This window comes from Centroberyx affinis, unplaced genomic scaffold (assembly GCF_046629955.1).
Source record: "Centroberyx affinis isolate AG114_WGS23_722 - 3 ecotype Tasmania unplaced genomic scaffold, CSIRO-AGI_Caff_v1 ptg001774l_1, whole genome shotgun sequence".
NCBI lineage: Eukaryota > Metazoa > Chordata > Actinopteri > Beryciformes > Berycidae > Centroberyx > Centroberyx affinis.
In genome coordinates this window covers 20,202-42,192 of record NW_027280167.1, presented here as the reverse complement: position 1 = coordinate 42,192, position 21,991 = coordinate 20,202, and the positions used below count along the sequence as shown (strand labels likewise).

Here is a 21,991-nt window from a genome sequence, read left to right as displayed (position 1 = left end):
GTCGCGCTCCAGTGACGTCGTTGATACGTTTTCAATCATGGCGGCGGAAGGCTGTGAAGAGATGAGTGGCAACGGGGAGCTCGAGGAGTCTTCAGGTTGTTTGATATACGTTAAGGAAATTACAGTGTGGTGTTTATTTGGGGTCTCACACATTCTGGCTTGTTGTTTGTTGCATTTTTGGGGTAAACGTGTTGAGCAGAGCTAGTTATGGGTAACATGGCAAGCTAAGCTAGGCTATTTCAAATACTCACAGCACGAAATACAGAAACACAGCGTTGCACCATCGAGAGGAGTAACGTTAACTTCCAGCAGGACACCGGTTGATGTTTAACAGGTGTTAAGAGAAAGAATGACTGCAGCTTTGCTATATGGGTTATCGAGTAGGCCTCTTCCACCGCGGATTGAACTGAATCATTGAATTGTGCCCACAACACCTCCACAATGCTCAGGAGTAGCATTAGGATAAGGGGTGTAGCGCAGGGTAAACGCACCTGAACACCTTTTTATTTGAGGAATAGAGTTTACACACCCTTTAAGCCTGACATAAGGTTTTATTGATAGTATACATCAAAGTTAGTTGTATCTAACCTATGTAAGATAAAAGGATAAGACAGAAAATGTATTGAGTTGTGTTTCTGTTGGTGGTTGTTTGCCTTTTCATTTACCACTACATCACAGGTTGGAGTGCTCAATGTCACCTTAGCAGCTTTTACACCATCCTTATGCAACTATACACAATATACACACCATGCTTAATGTGGCTTTGACTGAAGGCTGAAACTGATAGTACTATTTGAATATTTCTGTTTGGATTTCAGAGACAGCGATCATAGTTTTAGTTTCAGTTTTATTTTCTTTCAGTTTACTACACTGTTTTCCATGCATACTCCTAGTTTCAGTTTTACAGTTAAACAACTATAATAATCTTTGATGAAACATGTTAATCCCGTTTATCTGGCCTGTTTTTCTTTAATCTCTGCCCCCCCCACTCCTCACCTGACAGCCATGGAGGCCACCGAGACTCCTTCACCGCCTCCGACAGAGATGGAGGAGATGGCGGTGGAGATGGCGGAGGAGAACGGCGGCGGCACCATGACCCCTGAGGCCCCCGAGGCCCCTGAGGTCTCTGAGGTGGCACCGGTCCCCGACCCCAGTTCCTTCTCCGTGCCCCCCACGGTGGAGGACGAGGAGGGGGAGCTACCTGTGGATTTTGAGCGTCTGTGGAAGGCCGCCCACGACAATCCACAGGACTTCACCAGCTGGACCGACCTGCTGCAGTACTGCGAACAAGAGGTGTGTGAGTGTGTGTGTGTGTGATAGGTGGGGGGACAGAGGCATACTGATAGGGTAGAATGCAAAAAAAAAAAGAAAAGACAAGTGCCCAGTTTGGTCCAGGATGCTTGCCGTAGCCCCAGCAGACAACAAACCCAACGTCCTGGTGTCATTTTTCTCTCATCTGTTTACAGAGTCACATCACGGCGTCACGCAGAGCGCTGGCGGCCTTCCTGACCCGCTACCCGCTGTGCTACGGCTACTGGAAGAAATTTGCCGACTTGGAGCGGCGAGCTGGGTACAACGACAAAGCAGAGGAGGTAAGGCAGGAGTCTCTGTGTTCACAATGTGTTCAATAGCCACTCAAAAATATACATTCCTGTGTGTATGATACACTCAAAATCCTGTGTTTTTTTCCCTAGACTATTAAGATTGATTGAACCAGTGGCTATTCATTATAGAGTTATCAAAACACTGAAAAAGATGAATAATGACTATATTTATTCACCACTTTTGTAAACAGCAGTAACTGTACCATTGTATTAAAATAGAATGAACGCGAATGTTCAATAAATCTTTTCTTTTTAATCAATAATAATTAAGTAATATTTAAATTGTTTTGTGGTCACAGACATACATCAGGTATTTTACAGTGGCTTCATTCCTGACTCAGCCAGTCAGAACTGCGGACCGTTTTATAATTTATTTTAGATTTATTATGGAAGTCTTTATTTTTTCATTGAGTTTGACAAGCTCCGTGTTCATGGATATGTTGTGGTGTGGTAGGTGTGTGTGCAGGGTCTCCAGGCCATCCCACTGAGTGTGGATCTGTGGATCCACTACATCAACCTGCTGCTGGGAACGCTGGACATGAACCTGCCTGAGTCGCCCAAGCGGATTCGCAGGTACACACACACACTGACACACACATATTCAACAAGACAAGGTTTATGCTTGCAGGTGCCACTTTCATCATCAACATACTACTATACAGTCAATAGGCAACAGTGATTGTAGAAATGAATTAATAGCAGGGACTGCCTTCAATGCCAACAGCAAGCCTTTATTTTACCAGGTTAGTCCTGTTGAGATCTATAATCATTTATTACAATGTAGACCTGGCCAAGACAAAAGCAGCACATTAAATTACAGACAGAAAAACAATACAAATATTCCAGAAGTGAAAGATAATCCCAGAAAGACAGACAGAAGAAAGCAGCACAATCCTAAAACAAGTAACTCAATTCATTGACAATTTCTAGTAGATTCATCCTCCATCGTTCTAACCAATGCTTTCAACTCACTAAGGGTCACCAGTTGCTTCAAGGTAGAATCCACCACAAAACACTTTCACAAAGTTATTGGTGTTGTACCATGAGACTTAACAAACAGGAAGCATTTTTCTTATTTCTTCATTTTCCATCCTCTGCCCTCAGTGTGTTTGAGGATGCGGTGACGGCGGCGGGGCTGGACTTCCACTCAGACCGGCTGTGGGATCTGTACGTGGAGTGGGAGAAGGAGCAGGGGGACATGAAGGCCGCCACAGCCGTCCTGGACCGAGTCCTCAAGGTGCCCACCCAGCTCTACAACAGCCACTATGACAAGTAAGAACACACACACACACACACACACACACACACACACACACACACAATATATGCCAATCTAAGGGTCATGGGTCTCCAGATGCTTTATAGAAGGTGAAAAAATGGATCTGTATGGATGTGTTATTGTCATTATGATGAATCTACTCTCACCACTGCTTTGTGGCATTTTCAAAAATACAGTGATTGGCCCAAGGGGGGAGCTACAGTAACAAGTGAAACAGCTTAGTTGTTACATAGTTGTCACTGAGTTGCCCAGCAGGGGATTGCATTATTCGTAGAGCATGACATTTTTATTGTTACCATGTTACATTTTTAAGATGAGTAGTTAAGATGCCTCCGGAAACAAGTATAAAATCCCACCAGAACTTTCTCTACTGTGTTTCCCCTTGTCAGCCTTCCTGCTGTCTCAGTATTAAAAATATATATGTATATATATATATACTAACGGGAGTGTCTACTCTCCTTGGAAAGAGTAAAACACAATGATTAATTATGTAAGTAAGAGGGAGGAGGAAAAATAACTTTGTTTTAAAGGGGTCAGACACACTAACATGTAAACTGATATATAGGTGTTGTTTGAGATAGAAGACAGCAACACTAGACATTACCTCCACATATAAGTGCATATGAACTGCCGATGTTTTGGGCGCTAAATGGACAAAAATCATTTCCATGGTTAAAAATCAAAAGTAGGTGAACGTCATTGGATGTTTCATAGTGTCTTACTTTAGTTCAACTAAACGTAATCAGATTGATTTGATAGCCGCTACCCCACCGTCCCCCTCCCTCTCCTCTGCTGTTCTCCACGCCCATTTCAATGCATTTTTTTTTTAATTAGTGGGGTAAACAGAGAGGGACTGAAACTGGGGGTACCGTCACCTTTTAAAGACAGATGGAAGTACAGCAATGAGGTAGTGAATAGAGAGACTGACCTTCAAAAGGGATTAGGGGGTGAATTAATTCTCACATTATTATTATTATGGAACATTCTCCTCTCCTCCCTCACACTCCACCCCCTTCTCTCTCTCTTCCCTCGCCTCATACACCTCACGTCGTCTCCCTCTGCTTCCCCCCCTCCCTCCCGTCAGGTTTAAGGCCCACCTGAACGCCCACGAGCCCAAGGAGGTGCTGCCCCCGGACGAGTACGAGGAGCTGAGGGCGTCGTGCCGCCAGAGCCAGAAGGCGGAGCGCGCCGAACAGGCCCAGGAGGAGGAGGAGGAGCGGCCGCCGGGCGAGGAGGAGCCCGCCACCCCCGAGGGCAACGACACAGTAAGTTTTCATGCTGGAATTCAGTGATGATTATTATAAGTTCAGCAGAAAGTGCCTCAGCATACCCAAAGACAAGTAAGGAACGAGTCCACATTCTGTACAGTCCCACCCACGGTGTATTTTTGGTTTTGTGAGCTGCCACTAGCTAAAAAAAGGATATCACATTGTAAAAGTGCAAATATAGCCATAGTTCATGTCAGACTGGGTTGTGAATTGTGAAAAGTCCCCATATCTAGTTTATGCTGTCATGACTTGAATTGAAACCCAGCTTTTAAGTCCACAAGGAAGAGTGAGGGCACCTTTCCATTTTAAATTAGAAGTCCTCGCAGTCCAGAACAAAAACCTGCTGAACCAGTACGAGGTGGCGCTGCCTTTCCACCAGGAAGCAGCAGCACAAAGCCGGCGTTCCCTGAGGATGTGTGAAATGTCAGCTGTGTTTAGGCTCTAAATGAATTTTAAATCCGCTGGAGCATGTGTCTTGCTCTAGGCTACATTTTAAATTGGCAAATATCAAGGTAATTAAAAATTGGCGAGGGAATTTCCACCCCTGATATATTCGTCTAAGCGCCCGACCCTATAATGCAACTTTTACTTACTTTTATTAATTAGATACTGCAACAGGCATGAGTTGCAGGAATTGATTTCTCTCAAGTGCTGTAAGCTATGAAGAGATTTAATAGTGCACAGATATAGAGGAGTGAAGTGTGTGATGCCCGATTTCCTGCCTTGAATTTGTCACTTGATGCCACAGCGCTGTAGGGAATAAAGATAATACAAAGAAACGTCATGACATGAAGCTGAAGGTTGCAAAATAACGGTCCCGATTTTGCTAACTTCAACTCAACTGTGTGTTTTAGGAGGAGCTGATGCAGAAGATCAGGGAGCAAGTGCTGGTTCGCAGGGACAAAGTGTACCAGCAGAACGAGGGGGAAGTCCGCAAGAGGTGGCACTTTGAAGACGGCGTGAGTCGTGGTTTCTCTGTCTCCCCCTCTCTCCCGAGCTCTATTTCTGTCCGTCTCTCTCTTTCTCTCTCATGCATTCTCTCGTTCTCTCTCTTGTGCTTTTTCTCTCTCTGCTTCTCATTCACGCTCTCTTCCTCTTTGTTCCAAACACAGAACCAGGGTTTGAGAACAAAATAGTTTTTTCCAGTCTCTCTGTAGGGAGCAGAAACTGAAATTTTTAATATTTCTGCCTTTGTGCTCTGGGCCAATAGATAATGGCCATGAACCATTGTTATTGTTACAATGACCACAATAGAAACTATTAACATTAATGGCCTTTTGAAGTATTATCGCAGCCCAGCCTTATCCTTTAAACATGAATATTAAACATTCCATGTGTCCTCTGACAGAATGTTTTTCCAATTTACATTCTTTAAACTGGTTACAAGCCTTGATCAAAGCACACTTAGCTCGCCCACTCTCTTACCCACTCGTCTTCAACATATGTCACACACACACACACATCCACAGAAACACGTGACATTGACATGAGCTTCTCTCCTCTCCATCCTGTAGATCAAGCGGCCCTACTTCCACGTCAAGCCGCTGGACCGCATCCAGCTGCGGGCCTGGCACTCCTACCTGGACTGGGAGGTAGCCCAGCTCACCAAGGACACCAAGGAACCCAGCCCAGGTCATTAAATGGCCGAAATATCGTCAGAGCTTGCTGTGTATCCCACAAGGCTTTTCACTTTATGCTGAATTCATGGTCTACATGAATGAGAAAGATAGTGTTAATGGCCTATGTCAGTCTGCCTCAGCTGTTCCAGGAATTTGTGTTCATCTGAAAGCATTGTTGTCTGTTCCTAGAGCCCAACCAGGAAGCCCAAGAGGGCTCGGAGGTCATGGCCCCGGCCCCGGCCCCGGCCCCGGCCCCGGCCCCGGCCCCAGCCCCGGAAGCATCAGAGGGCGATGCGGTTGCTCACGACGACCACAGGGTTCGCATCCTGTTTGAGCGCTGTCTGATCGCCTGCGCTCTGTATGAGGAGTTCTGGACCAGGGTAAGGATCAAAAGTGTGCGCGTGTGTCCCAGATTTGCGTGTCTCTTTGAAGGCTATTTGAGAAAGTGTGTGTGTGTACATTATCTCTGACTAACATGTGCTTGTGTGCGCTGCTCAGTATGTGCAGTACCTGGAGCCGCAGAGTTTGGACGAGGCTCGGGCTGTGTACAAGCGAGCCTGCGAGATCCACCTCACCCACAAACACACCATCCACATGCAGTGGGCCACCTTCGAGGAGAGGCACGGTAAGAGACCACACACACACACACACACAGCTTTATTCACTTTCATCAGGGTATCTGCAGGTCCTTGAAAAGTGCTATGTCTTAAATGGGTCTTATTTTTTTCACCATGTTTAATTTTGGTGCAAATGTGAAATTAGAGATTTGAAAGATTCTTTACATGCAGTGATGTCTAGTCAAGGCAGAATTGGAGAGTAAGGGAAATGAAATAAGGCAAATTCTGTGAATTGTGCAGTTTCACCAAAAGACATGAATGAGGCCAGCAGTAGTGGGGGTTTTTTCACAGTAAGTTTTACCTACACGCATGCCCACTCTTACATTAATACACAACAGGGTTAATACAGTATGTCAAACATGTTGTGTTTTCGTTGCATATGCTTTAATAAACATAATTGGACATCATGTCCCTGAACTATTCATTTTCCACTGTCCTTTTTCTTATACTGCCCATTTATATTTTGAGAACTTTTAGTAGCTATTTCCATTGGAAAGAAGCTGATTTGCTTCTTTGTTTTGGTTGTTAAAGTGGTCTAAGATTCCATTAATAGCATGAAAAATGTCTTAAAAAATCTTAAATTTGGCTCTTTGAAACCTGCAGATTCCTGTTCATAATTCAAAAACAATAACGGCCATAAACTAGAGCCTTAATTATAGCTCTGTGTAGTTCAGCAGAGCATGGCAGAGTTAGGTTTTGGATTCCCTTTGGGTCCTCCCATACTAACAATGGAGGGTTTTATGAAAATTCCAAGGTATTTTGGTTCAAGGGGTTTCACCAAATTGCAAATATTGTGTTAGAAATCAAATTGCTTGTCACTTAAGGTAAGAGTCCTTGCACAGAAAGTATTTTAGATGCTAGTGCTCCAGGTTTTGCAGCCACCACAGTCTTGTAAATCCCCCCCTCCCCTCCATCAGGTGACCTGGTCGAGGCGCGGCGCGTGCTGGAGGCCCTGGAGAAAACCCTGCCGGGGCTGGCTGTGGTCCGCCTCCGCCGGGCCGGCCTGGAGAGACGGGCCGGCCGGCTGGACGAGTCGGAGGCCCTGCTGCGGGAGGCGGTGGCCGAATCCAAGGAGAAGCCTTCGCTCCACGCCTTCTACTCCATCAAGCTGGCGCGTCTGCTGCTGAAGCTGGGCAGGAACCCCGGCAAGGCCCGCGGAGTCTTACAGGAGGCGCTGGAAATCAGTCCGGTGAGACACCCGCCCACTATAGCCACACTTAATCTTGTATCATCATGTATCACGACTTTAGCCTTCACGATTAAAGTCACAAATGTTTTCATCTTGCTAGCTAATTCTCCATATCATAACCTACATCTATTATCAATAAATGCCAAAGGATTTTTTTGCCTTGTACATTTATATCAAAATCCCATAACTTTTACTTCCTGGAAGACAGCGTACTGTTAGTGATTTCTTCATGCTTTACCAGTGGGCATACATAAAACTTCCAACCAATAATATCATCACAGATTTTTGAACAAATCCCTCCCAACTGTAACTGACCTTCAAGTAGTAAATAGCCAAAACTGAATGATTAGACAACACACTCTAACTCTTGTCTGTCCATTTCTCCCTCTCTCCCATCCTCTCATCTGCCCATCCCTCAGGATAACGGCAAGCTGCACATGAACCTGCTGGAGCTGGAGGTGTCGGGGGACCCTCGGCCCTCAGCTGAGGCGGTGCAGGAGTGTGTGACGCGGGCCCTGGCAGCGCCCCTCTCCCCACACACCAAGATCCTCTTCTCCCAGAGGGGCCTGCAGTACGCCGAGGACTACGGCAACTCCATCCAGAGGTCAGAAGGCAGAGAAACTACATCACACGTGCCGTGAAAATTGGTTGCGTTTGGCTTGCGATTGGTCAGTTTAACTATTTTAACATTGCCTGTGTCTCCGTCCTCTGCAGTGTGCTGTCTGTCTACGAGGAGCACCAGAAACTGCTGAAGGAGCTGGGCGGCAAGAAGAGAGGAGCAGAGAATGGGTGAGAGAAGAAATAAAGGGATGATTGACTTGAAATGCTTATGTGCAGAAACATTTTGTGGGCACTGCTGCTTATACAAGCAACTTGTTTTTAATTTTATGATGGTGAGAGCATAAGGTGTAGTGAGTCACACATGGATTATTTTTTTATGTGTATAAACATGAAATGTCAAATACACAGCTCTCCAATCTATGTTCCACATAGATAAAGAATTTTCCTGTGCAAAAGTTAAAGATGTAAGATACAGTTTAAGGCATACATCTGAGCCGTCTGACTAGTTTTTATGTAGAGTGGTGGTGTTTCTGCTATTGATTGCCTGCTTGATTCACAGGGACAGCGAGGACCCGGAGAAGTTCAGCAAAAGCGAGGACGGCTCGGCTGTCGCCGTTCCCCCGCAGGTCCCGCCTACCATGCCGCACGTCCCCATCACCACGCCCCCTCCCCCTATGATGGGCGGCGACGTGAGCGCCCAGAGCGGTTACGGAGGATACGGGAGCTGGTACCAGGTACGTGAGAGGGATTATCACACACTTAGCAACTGTGGCATCACACATTTCTGACATTGCTTTCACTAGTGCCTGATGGAAAACGCTGTTTTGGAAATATGTAAAAAAAAAAACTCCACAGTGACTTGAATGAAAATGTGAGATAAACATTGGTGTCACTTTCATTTCAGTTCAATCAGCTTAGTATAGATAGGATATAGCTCAAAAGGGCCTCTTGAAATGGTTCAGTTGAAAGTGAACACCAATTCAAGCTAGTTTTCCATATTATTTCCAGTTTGTCAGTGTTCTGTTTCTTGTGCTCCTCTTCCAGCAACCCCAGTACGGCAGCTACGGCTACCAGAACACCTGGAACTACAACCAGGGATACTACCCTCCCAGCTAAAGGGGGGCAGGGACTGTGACACCAGGAGGCCACAGGAGGCGAGTTCACCCAGGACGACCTCCGAGCCGACCGACCGACCGAACCACACCAGTCCTCCGGGTCTACCTGGGAACACTGCTGAAATAACATCCTTGCATCCTTTCCTCTCCGTCCTTCCTCTAAGCTTCCTCACAGTTACCTCACTGTGCTGGATTTGTGAAAACAAGGGGCTGGAATTTAGCTCTCGTTACATGTCCTGTCATTTCAGTGTAGATTCTGAGGGATAGATGGGAAGGTGGAAAGATGATGAAAGGAAGTAAGGACGCCCATTTTCAGTATGTAGGCGTCTCTGCCTCAGTTTGACTCCTTTCCATTAGACGCGGCGTTGTTGGTACGGTGAGAACGTCCACAAGTCTGGGCCCACTTCCCCAAACGGCTCTTACCATTTGATGCGTTGTTGTTCATTGGCATTTGATTGAACAAAGATAACTTGGCTCTTCGGTGCTTTTTGGAAACCCAGGCAGCATCTTTGAGCTGCCTCCTGTCCCCTCTAGCTTTTAATCCCAACTATTTTTGTATGTTAAGCCAGCCAGCCCCTTCGCCCATATTTTAAAGATATTGACATTATTCAACCATACAGATGGACTTGTATGGTTGACATCTTGTATCATTCCACAAAATAGGCTAGTTGTTGTTTTTCTAATGTATATAAAGGTGTTTTATAGTGTGTTGCGACACAACTCTTTTGCGCCACGTCTCTCAAAGTTTGCCTGTAGTCCCATGCTACTCCATGTCTTTGCGGTTGGAAAATGAGACTTTTTATATTCATTAAATGTCAAGCTAAAGCAATAGGCCTGTCAAGGAAAAACACTTTCCTCCCCCATTTCTACAGTAGTGTTTTTCTCAATCAGCTGGGCAAAGAGTGGAATTCTCTCTAGATTATGGCATTGCCTCAGGTCGATGGGAATGCTATAGGAGAGAATCTCATTTGCACAGTATCAAGTCAGCAGCAGTTTGGTACCCAGACTGGTGTAGCGGCTAAGACTTGAATATAGCAATTAACTTCACTCCTCATTTAGTATGTCATGGTATGCCATTTCACTGGTTGTTGTAGAATGAATCCAGTGGAGCAAAAAAAGGCATGGCAATTAAATTCAAGTACACTGTAACTGCTTGGTAACAGTTTTCATCACTGAAGTGACTTGGTCTGTTCCACTTTTGCATTGCTCAATAAAAGGTCTGTGAAACTGTGACATGATACATTTGGAAGAAATGGATTCTGATGAGATTAATGGCACAGCTTTGTATGTGTGCGTATGCGACTCATATTCAAATATCCATTCACTTACATATGTGATTTTATAATGGTAGAAAATTCAGTCCACTGTCAAAATTCTCCAAGTCAGCTTTATTTTAAGTAGGTTCTTGGTGATTATGCAGACATAACTGTCAATATATTTTAACTTATAAAAAAACAACTGGCAAAGTAGTGAATGTCACAAAATCAGGAAGATCACAGGGATTGAATTTAAGGCCCTCAGAACCAATCGAGTAAGTCTTATGTGGTACGGTTCTATGTAAGGTTCAGGTTAAGATCAAACAGCTTTATTCCTTATTGGTTTGTAAGTGTTCTGTTGATGTCATGAGCGGCGCTCCTCAAAGCAGCATCAGTCAATAGCCAGCTATCTTCACTATGTTCTCACTTAACTATTTACTAAAAAAGTCCTTGTCTAGCTCACTGCACACAAAGCAACCAATATCCAATCAAATCAATCGCTCAGTCCAGGATGGCTAAAGGCTGTGTTCAGTTTGCCTCGAAAATCCCAACTTTTTTTCCTTGTAATTTATCCATAACTTGACTTTTGTTATGGGCATTTTTAAAAAATGGAAAAGGGTGGACAATATGAACGCAGCCTCGAGCTTCATCTGACTGCCTTAGTTCAGTTAGCTGGCTTATTGAGTGATGCTGCGAGGTGGGGGGCCCCGCCCCTGGGTCAGTCCATCTCTGGGGTCTCTTGTTTTGATGTAGCAGAAGTAGTGGTGAGGTAGGCTCACAGAGCAGATCCTCCTGTTCTCACTTTTTGGTAACAACCAGCACAGCCGAAGGCACCAAACCTGAGCAGGAAAGAAAGAAACATTAAAGGCTGCACGGTAGGTCACCCACATACACTGGCATTGAATTAAGGTCCATCTATATAACAATTTTGGTCAGCAATATTGACAAGGCTTGCAAATTTTTGATACTTGGGCATTTCTTCAAGCATAAGGCGAAAACTAGTGATACAGCCTTTGCTACAGACCAAAAAATACAGGAAACCCACCCTTAAACAGAGTTCACATTATAAACTGTGATTTTTAACAAGGATATCATCACATTTACTCAATAACATGACTGATCAGTTTCATCTCAATAGCTTTCAGGCACTGGATTGTTGTGTAGAACTGCATTGTTTGCATGCATTATGGATTAAGTGTCATCAAGGCATAAGACAGAAAATGCAGCCAAATCCCAAGAAAATCATCCTGGTTGCATTATCCACAAAATCCTACCAATGGAACAGGAAGAGAACCGCAGCCTGTTCTAATCCAAATCCAATAACACGCTACAGTAGCATGTGTTCTCCATACAAAGCAGCCAAAATGATGCAGTCCCTCTATTCAGCACTCACCCAGCTCTTTGAGGGGCTTCTCCATGTCCAGCTCAGTGTAGACGTGGCGGGGGTAGGGCGACAGCAGCGTGAAATCCTGGCCCTCGGGCGTGTTGCCGTTCATCTGCACGTAGACGCGCACCGCCGCCAGCGGCTCCTGGGCCTTGAACACCGCCGTGATGGCCGAGCCGTCCAGCAGACGAACCTGCCAGAGGGGAGAGGTGGGAAATGGATGAGAGATACAGCAGGACCCACAATGTTTTGTATTTTGGAGGCAGGAGGGAGCGAAGATAGGGTTCGACCATTATGAGTTTTTGAAGGCTGATACGGATAACATTACATTTGGATTTAAAGTACTGATATATGCCAAATTAATATCTTTAAATTCAACAATTTCATGTAAACAATGACAAGTATTCAGTGTTTCCCCCCGACTTTTATTCATGTCAGGATGGAAAAGCCTCTGAAACAGCATTTAGACCATCATGGGACACTAAAACTCTCCATTGAAACCCAGGATAATAATAAAATATATTCATGCATACTTGAGTGGAATCCAATTAATGTATTGCATTAGAAATAATTCAGGTTAAGGGTTCCTCATAGCCACTGAAGTATTGATCAATTATACAACAAATATGTAATCAAACAAACTGCATCATATTGGAGGTGGATGACACTAATTGGCCGAAATCCAATTTTTAATTAACCCTAGTTTTAAAGTGACATTCAGTGTATTGGCTGGTACAGATTCATTATGAGTTTGTCTCACATTAGAGAACAGAAAATGACTTGCAAGACTAATGATGGGTCTAAATCCCTGTTCTGTTTGTCACACAGTGCTTTACAGAAAACAAAGGATAAAATACACAACTACTTTATATATGTGGCATATAGGTGTCAGAGTTGGACGGAGGCCCGTACCTGTATCCTGCACTCATCATACTCCTTCTTGGTGGGTGGCGGGCCCTGACTGGTGGGCGATGAGGGGCTGGGCTGGGCGGGAGGCGGGGACACGGCTGTGCTGGAGGATCCACCGCCCCCAAACTGACAGGAAAGGGGAAAAAAAATCATCTGAGTGGAGGTAAACGAGGAAAGAATGGAAAGTGGCGAGGGAAAAGGGAAGAAGGGAATGAAGGCAAGGAACAAGGTCAATGAGAGAGGTACCTTTTGAGCTCTCTCCTCTCTGTCGCGTGCGATCTTCTCTTTAACCCTTTGCCTGACGGGAATAAACACAAGCAACACAATGACATTTAGGGATCAGGAATGTAGTTCACAAGATTTGCAACTTTTGACAGTTTATTGTAGAAGTGTTGCTATTTCTGAGGAACGCCACAGTTTGATGACGGAAATGGCTGAGAGTAATTTCACCTTACATGGGAGGATGTCTATTCTTTTATGTATGTATGCGATTAGTTAGAAATTATGAATTTCTTATCTGGTACAGTTCTATGAGTCTTCATACCTGAATTCCCTCTATTTCTAACATTTCCACCCCATGTTTATTTCTTGGATGAATAAGTTGCCACTGAACCAGATAGCTGCATTTCTTTTCTTTTTTTTACGTGAAAACAGTACCTTTTTTTCATGAAACCTTCCCTTGGCCTCCCAAGAAGACATTCAAGAGGGAGGTCAAGTAAATGTTTTTATGGAAAAGGGAAAGGAGTGGAAAATGAAAAGAAAAAGTTTTTAGATCATTCAAGTGTTTTATCCTGGCTCTTAATATCATCAATCTCAAACATGTTAAATTCCTTATTGAAAAGTATGTTTAATCAACTTAATGTATATAGCACTTTAAAGAGCACAGAGCCAGTGTGTGCTAAAGTGCTTTATAAAATGGGAGGGGATTACAAAACAGGTTAAAGTGAGAGTGAAATAACATAACTTGGATCTACTTTTCCTTGTTTGTAGTGATGTTTGACTTGGAGACAATAGCTTTCAAATTGGTACTGACTATGGGTCCCCAGAGTGGCCAATTTTAGTGTTGGACTGTTCATGAGTTCCTACAGAGGCATGTGCACTAAAAAAAAGAGAAAATGAAATATCGCACAGGTCTGTGGCAGTGCGCCTTACTTGGCCAGTTTGTCCTCCATCTTCTCTTTCCTGCGCTGGTCGGCCAGCTTCTTCATCTCGTCGTCCTGCAGCTTCTGTCGGATCTGCAGCAGCTCCTGGCCCTGCTTCCTCCGCTGCTTCTCCCTCTCCACCTCCTCTGCCCGCTCTCGCTCTCTCCGCTCCGCCTGCTTCACCCGCATCAGCTCCTCTAGCCTGAAGCGTGCACGCACACACACACACACACACACACACACACACACACACACACACACACACACACACACAAACATTCACCATCAGCATGAAGCACAGGCTTTGTCAAAACACAAAGCTTTGAAATGGACATACTGGGAGGATGCTGCCTGCTATGGACGCACTCTGACCTTTTGACTTGCTCCCGTTTCTCGTCCTCTGTCATTGGCCGCTTGGTACCCCCCTCCTCAATCTCGTCCATGTCTCCATCCGCTGTCCCTGAGACCAAAACACATGCGCGTGTGAGAAAGTGAAAGAAAAAACTGAAAGGCAGAAAAAGAAATCCATTGTGTTCTCATAAAACATCTAACTCTCAACCGCAGAAGGGGGGAAAAAAACTCAATGTACTTAAACTAAAACCATATGCTCGCACACCCACATCCTCAAAGACAACAAAACCAGCAATTCACCCCTCACTGTCACAGCAAAAACAGGAAAACAGTCAGAGAGTTAAAGAGAGAGAGAGAGATGAGAGGAACCAGCTATGTTTCACAGAAAAACTGACACATTATGTTCAGTGTAAGGTAACTCTGACTGGGACTTGATATCAAGGCCATTTTAGAGGTTACTTCTTTGTATCCAGAAGTAAAATACATGTAGGGGAATCCCTCCTGTCCCCAACAGCACAGAGAGCGCTTGCCTTCAGCGGTGTCTGCTACTGTGGGCTGTGCTGTGCTGGGCTGGCTGTCTCCTGTGCCTCCCAGGACGCTCCCCTCAGGAGGCACGTAGGGCTCGTCGATGTCTGCGTCATTCTCATGCTCCATTAACCTGAGGAGAGCACATCAAAGAGGACAAACAAGGGTTGAAAGACTACTGCGTTCAGTTGATTACCAGAATCCCACATCAGAACCATTGGTGGGGTTTCCAAGAGAGATATGGACAGAGGCCAACTGGAATGCAACAGCGGCTTTCGATGATGACAAAGGAAATGTTATTTCAGGGCAATTCAAGACTGGTATGTTCCTGAGTAAGAATACAGTGTCAGACTCACCAGTCCATGGCTCTCTCTATCCCCTGGTTCCCTGTGTTGGCCACCGCCTTCTCCCTGTGAACATCAACAGCAGGACGGGCAGGTCCACCCTCATGTTAGACAGCATGCTAGTTTTACTCCCTGCTCTCTGAGCTTAGTCTCTAGTGTGTCAAAGATATTTGCTTAACCGGTTGCCCAGTTTGTAAATATTTAGAAAATCTTTTTTAACCCAAATGTCCATGTCAGTGTCACTCACGCTCTGTTTCTGTCAAAGCCCATCTCCAACAGGCTCTCTAGTGTTGTTAGCTCTGCCATCTTCTGCTGAAAGACAGATTGTATACATACATTAATTGTTCATCTAGTTTCATTTCCCGAGTGCCTGGCTATGGCATGTGTAACCGTTACTTAACGTTATAAGAGAGGACAGACTATCCAAGCCACACAAAGACAATAATAACACATCCAGCAAGCGACTAACCTAACTTTAATTAGGAAAGCTACCAAAAGACAGCCCCATTGTCAGGCAGCCCATGACTTTTCTTTAGCCTAGCCTCCAGTTAAAGAGCTATATTACCATTTTAGCCAAAATACAAAACTATACAAACAGAGGGTTTGACCGTTATTACACAGGCAGCCTGGCAAAATGTTTGTTTACCAATGCTGGCTAGTTACATTATTAACATAAGTAGGCAGAGAGCTAAAATTAGCTTCTCTGTGGCTAACGTTCAAATCAGGGAAGCTAACAAGCCTCCCCGGCTAGCCCTGTTCAAAGGCATAGGCACACTCATATGTTCTCTATTATTTTCACTATTAATGTTTATTTGTATATGTTACACATACGACACAGAGAATTTTTCTTTTCTTAAGTTTAGTGGTAACAGTCTTTAGAAGACAACGCTAGCTACTCACATCAGGTAGGCAACACCGCTTCCACACTACGGGAACCCGCTTAGGTTAAACAGAGCGGCAGTTACAATGGCATTATCATGGTATAGGTCTTCAGTCCTTTGACGGCAGCTGCTGTTTCAGCACTTCAGCACAAGTACGAAATCCTGTAAGGTGACTTTGAGACTACCAAACCTTTACACACCCAGCCTTCCAACAAAAACAAAATGCTTAATATTACAGTAATTCCCAGACTGTTTAGTCTGACAGGATGGGAATCCCTCTCTCCTTGCTGACCCTGTATCATCATTCCCTTCACGGGGCAAACACTTTGTTTTATCCTCCAACCGGCTACAAAGGAAGATTATACGAAAGATAAACTTATACACTTTTTTGTAATCTCTGGATGTAGCTCCCACCCAGCCTGCCCTATATTCATGAACTTTGCTGAACACCCTTCAGCTGCTCTCAAGGCAAACCGTCTGTTGTCAAACTCTATGACAAGACTCAATGACTTTTCCTTCTATATTACGATTTTCTCACTGAAATACTTTACAAAAATTAAGAATAATTCTACTTGTAGTGATACAGCATTCTGTGTTCCAAAAGCAAATACCTGTATGATTATGTCAGCTACGCACCTGCCATTTTGTTTCAGGACTTTTTATGCTACCATTAAAAATAATGTTAAGTCTATTAAAGTTGTTTTCATGTCTTATAATCTAGTTTTCTGATTTAATCCAAATTGCATCTACCATGGGACACCATTTCAGTGTGTTCCCTACAAAGATATAGATCTACTTTTCTTTGTTTATAGATGTGTAAGAGCTATTTCTCTTGGCCTATAGTGACTGAAGGTCCCCAGCTTTTCTAGTCATAGTAGTCTGTTACATCATCACACGGCCATCTTGGTAGGAAAATAACAGGTGATTGTAATAAATTAACAGGTGATTACAATAAACTTACATCCACAGCCAATGAATGTCTATATTGTAAGGCACCATATTGGTAGGGAATGCACATGACATCATGGGAATACTGTGAACATGAGCTGTTTCACAAACCCTGACGAAGGCCTCATGCTGAAATGTGTCAGTTTAACATATAAATCATTGTTGTCAGGACTGCAAGTGTTGCTGAAATCTCTTCTTTCCCAATAGTGGTAATTACCCATTCATGAGTTAGTGAAATATTCTACCAAAGGGAAATATCACACAGAACTGCACACTGCCCCTTGTTTTCCCAGTGAGCATGAAACGCATCACTCCTCTTCAAAACCAGACCCAACTGTGAATGTATGACTAAGCATCTGCAGGAAGTTGCACCTTGTTTCTGTTTCTAGTGCTTTAAATTTAGTCAAATACACATAGTTTACTTAGCTACACAAATGTGGCATTAAAACATAATGTTACAAACCATGCTGAAGGCTTATATACAACAACTGCCATGAAATAAAAGCTATTTCTTATTTCTTTTTCATACTTAGACATTTAGAGATTGGAGACATTTGGCCTAAACCAAGTGCAACTGAATGCATGGTTTGAACTATGCTTTCCACTTTCAGCCGGTTCTTTTGTTACTATCAGGCCAAAGGAACATTAAGTGTCACATAAAGAAATACATTATTGTTGTACTTGTACTGAATGATAATCAATGCCTCTTTGACCTATTGTGTTTACACTCAGAAGATCCATGTAGGTAGAATAGGATTTACACCAATAAAATCCCCAAAGATGCATCTAATTTGGGGCTAGATAGGGCATTAAGTTACATTTAAAAGCTAATAGCCTACAAGAATGTTTGTACTCTTTTTCCCCCCTAGAGACAAAAATCTTGCTATATCGCCTTGCATTAGTATTTCAAAGCCACGTGTAAACAAGGCCTAGATTGTGTCTTCAGAGAGATCCAGATTGTATTTAAATGCATATACAGTAAATGCATGCAAGAAAGCCTAGAAGCAGGTTTTAATCCTTTATGGGCACAGACACAGGTAATTAAATTTAACTTTCAGCTCCATATAGACACTCTAGTTGATTTTTCTCTGCATTAGGTGTAAATGGGGCCCTCTTAATAGACAAATAACACTAATTTCACTGAATCGGCTTTATGTTGATGAAATCACATGAAACTTAATCATTCTATTTTTCTATTCACATTTTTATTACCTCCATCTCTCCCTGTCACCTCTTCATTGTGGTTACTGCTATCCCGCATGTATCTCTCTGGAAACTGTGACAGCAGAGGCAGGAAGCAATGACACACTGAGTGAGAGGAAGCAGCCCAAGTGTGAGGAGGCAGGTCTGAAGTGTTTTTGGGCCGGATGGCTTCTCTTATTGGCCGCCCTCCACCTTGTATGATATTATCCCATCCTTGTGTGTCTGCGGGTGTTCAAACAGAATGCAGAGTTTGCTGAGTTTTATGGGCAGGCCGGGTCCGTTACATATTTACAGTAAGTGTAATGATTAATTTCTCTCTCCCCCCACGCAGTCTTAAGCAGCCCTCGTTCACCAGTGTGCCAGTACTCAGGGAAAAACTTCTTTCTCTCCTGCTACCTGCTCACTCCTGTCTTACTTCTATCCTCTTTTAAAGTCTCATCCACTTATTCTCTTTTCTTATTTGCCATTTGTTTGTTTGGGTCACTGACTCTCTCGCTTTCATTTGGTCTTTTTCTCTTTTTCCACTAGCTGCCTTTACTAGCATTAATGACTGAATCCAGCTTCATTCACAGCGTGTGCTTGGTGAGTATGAACTTCCTTATATACATATATATGTGGCTAATCAATTAAAAGTATGGAGTTAAATAAACTAATGTATTACAATATACACTCATCACTGTGCATTGAATTCAAAGAGCTGTGAAAAGTAAATTTATATAGGACAGTCCTAGTTTGCATTTTTACCAAGAGTTTCCTGCAGTATATCTTGTATTATAATATATCTTATTACTGATTAAATATTAACTCTGCAGCCACACTGCAAGCAACTCCAGCAACGAGTCACTGGAAGTGCGCTCATTTTCTATGAGCCATGAAAAGCCATTTGATGAGACAACAGCGGCCGTCATTCTGTGTTTTTCTGTGATGAAAAAATGACCTTGTTGTCCTAAAACCTTCTATTGGGAAAGACGTCATTTTATTCTCTGAAACCTACAGCTTTATGATGCCTCCTTTTGTGCCATTTTGTTTCCCCAGTTAAATTGAACTGGCTGTTTACCAAGAGGGGCACAAAACAGACCCTGAAGAAAGTTGTGAAATGGGGGGAAAGTGATGAAAGCTTCCGAATGCTTTCTGATAGAATCTTTGATTAGGAAAGGTTGCCAGGCAACAAACACTTGCATTCATTAAACACATTGTTGGATAATATTGCTAAGCAACAAAATTTAGTTTCATTAAGCACAAGGGCAGCTACTGTAATGGGACTCGAATCAAATCAACTTCAAGCCCAATGTTTGAAATGTATGCAAATTCCATTTCAGTGACTGAGCTGCTACAGACGATTCATGAGTGAGAAGAGGAGGACCTTCCTCCTCACGAGCCTTGTTACTGCAATATCTATATATAAAGTATAATAATTGTATTCATGGGGCAATCATACATTTCCATTGAAATGTAATTAGTGTAGAGTAAAAGAATCAACTCTGCAGATTTGACCAGGAGTCAACCTGACTATCAATAGAGTAAGAGTCCAGGAGTCTATTCTTATGGGGTCAACTCTCCATCACCATGAAGTAAAAACCTAAATCACTGGTTTAAGAAAGTCAGTTTTACAATACAGGATTTCAGATCAAGTTTGGTTGCTAGTAGCTCGAAGGCAAAGTGACAGTATTGACCAGGCCTATGTCAAATTCTCTGTGTACACTTTTTGTGCTTTGATCTAACAGTGAACAGTCATTCTAATTCTAGCTCAAACACAGTGTCAATGACAACGCCTTGACACTGGAATTAGTATAATATGTAGCACAGAACATAGTAGCAGGTGAGGCAGCAGGGTGAACAAAGTTGAAGGAGGCAATAAGAACCAAGGTCACACAATTTTAGTGTACCCTTAAATTGTTTTATGGCTCTGTTTTTCACAGAAGCGGAGGGTTAAGGGTCAAAGCTCAGTCGGGATCAGCCAAGAGAGATTCTGGGAAACTAAGGAGATGAGGAGTACAGGAGGGTAGAATCCACACTCGTGTTTACCACTTCTGTTCAAAGTCACATCAATGCCTGTAAGTAAAAGATTAATTGAAGTGGATTGTGGGGCTAAAATTCATTCACCAGGATGGCGCACCCTGGGACTCCTGGTGCTCTCCTGCACGTTCTCTCTTTCATTCAGCCAATGACCCTGATTTTATTGGCGTCATTAGGGTGAGGTGTAATCTTATAAGCAGTAAAAACCAAAATCAGAGGACAAAAGGCACCATGTATAATGTATTACTGACTATTTATTATCATATGATGGCTCTGATATAAAACCTGCAGTAAAGTGATCTGATTTCATCCAGTCAGCAGAGGTTTATGCTTACCAAAAGAGGGCAGTATGATTTCATGTGTGTAACTCAATATGACATGTCTACCTTTGTACAGTTACTATATACAATATATTGTAGCAACCATCCTGTGATTCCCTTTGCCCTCCTGGCCTCTGCGAGTGAAACTGCTGACCCTAAACAACACACAACCCTGTTCCACATAGACACATTATCAGACACACAAGGCAAAGGTCAGTGGGAACTCACACAATGTACATTTTATCTGTCGACTGAATAACATGACATCTCTCTCTTTGTCTTACTGGATGGTAGATGTCTGCAGCACACAGCACAACAACTCCTCCTGCCTTAAAATGAATGGCAACACAATCACATGGTCTTCAATGTGCTGTCAACCCTCCTGTTTCTGTGGGTCTCACCAGCTGTAACAGCATCTCCATATGGAAACGCTCTGGCCTCCAGTGGAGCTGCTGTTATCTGTGGAGGGACATCCCTAGTCATCGAAACTGCCGGGACTTTCTGTATAGCCTTCCAGCCTATGCATGTGACTTCCACATTTTAGTGTGGATGTGCGAAGTAACACCTTGTGTTTCTTGTTTTTGTTTTCCGTGGTTATTTCTGTACAGTTTCCTCTTTGCAATAAAGGAAATGATAGTCCTGTAATTGTCTCTCAGTTTGTTTATCATTTATTTTGTACACAGATGACAGACAGAGGATATTGGAAGACACCTCACATATCACATTGTGTGTTGTGTGTGTGTGTGTGTGTGTGTGTATGTGTATTTGCAATTTGATATAGCTAACTGAAATTAAAACCAAGATCAAAACTAGAGATGAGAGCAACATTTTTGTAAATGAAAAAACTAAAGTGAGTGAAGAACTGAAATTAATTGCCATAATTCAGTCACACAAAACTGACTGAAAAAGAAAAAAATTTGAAACACTGAAAACTCAGTTTCAGTGTTTATTATTACCATTATAAGAGTACAATGGTGAGAGGATGTTCTGAGATGAACTAAACACTTGTATGATTACTATATAAGTATACAACTATTAAGCTGAGGTCAATTCAAGTACCTTTCTCTGTTGATGTGTACACAATAGAAGCACACATCAGACAACAAACATATTTCTCAGGGACACAAAATTCTAAAATTAAATTCTTTAACTGAAACTGAATGTAAAAAATACAATGTATCTAAGAAAAACAGTCTGAAAACGACATGAAAAGCACAGCAAAACAGAAAATAAAATATGCATGAAAGCTAATGGAAATTTTAGTGTGTGTGTATGTGTGTGTGGCGCGCGAATGTATAGGTTGGAGTTTCACCAGGATGAATAAATTAACATAAATGAATAATAGCAGTGATCTTCTTGGGGTAAGGAATAGCAGATAGAAAGTATTGTTAAAAAGCTGTGGGATTGGATTCAAACCACAAATTGTCGTGTTGAGTGACATACTGTATCTCCTGCAAGCA

General features: G+C 43.1%; 2 protein-coding genes across 3 annotated transcripts; one reads left to right on the top strand and one right to left on the bottom strand.

Moving 5' to 3' along the window:
* Positions 1-31: 31 nt before the first annotated feature.
* LOC139652188 (pre-mRNA-processing factor 39) lies at positions 32-10,490 on the top strand. The gene is made up of 15 exons (XM_071529176.1): positions 32-95; positions 1,004-1,293; positions 1,467-1,592; positions 2,059-2,177; positions 2,709-2,876; positions 3,968-4,148; positions 5,006-5,110; positions 5,666-5,783; positions 5,960-6,150; positions 6,269-6,395; positions 7,305-7,576; positions 7,996-8,180; positions 8,291-8,365; positions 8,697-8,871; positions 9,182-10,490. The coding sequence occupies exons 1-15, from the start codon at positions 38-40 to the stop codon at positions 9,251-9,253; spliced, it is 2,262 nt and encodes a 753-aa protein (XP_071385277.1). The 5' UTR covers positions 32-37; the 3' UTR covers positions 9,254-10,490.
* A 143-nt stretch (positions 10,491-10,633) lies between these two features.
* Positions 10,634-16,124, bottom strand: ubxn1 (UBX domain protein 1). 2 transcript variants are annotated; one of them, XM_071529183.1, is made up of 10 exons: positions 16,064-16,124; positions 15,411-15,475; positions 15,176-15,229; positions 14,825-14,952; positions 14,316-14,403; positions 13,954-14,145; positions 13,048-13,099; positions 12,805-12,927; positions 11,902-12,085; positions 10,634-11,347 (listed from the first exon to the last, which is right to left on the bottom strand). In XM_071529183.1, exons 2-10 carry the CDS (start codon positions 15,467-15,469, stop codon positions 11,307-11,309), a joined length of 921 nt encoding a protein of 306 aa, XP_071385284.1. In that variant the 5' UTR covers positions 15,470-15,475; positions 16,064-16,124; the 3' UTR covers positions 10,634-11,306. The 2 variants fall into 2 exon arrangements, with proteins under 2 accessions (XP_071385284.1, XP_071385285.1); XM_071529184.1 differs by having other exon boundaries at positions 15,411-15,472; positions 16,064-16,088.
* Positions 16,125-21,991: the final 5,867 nt, after the last annotated feature.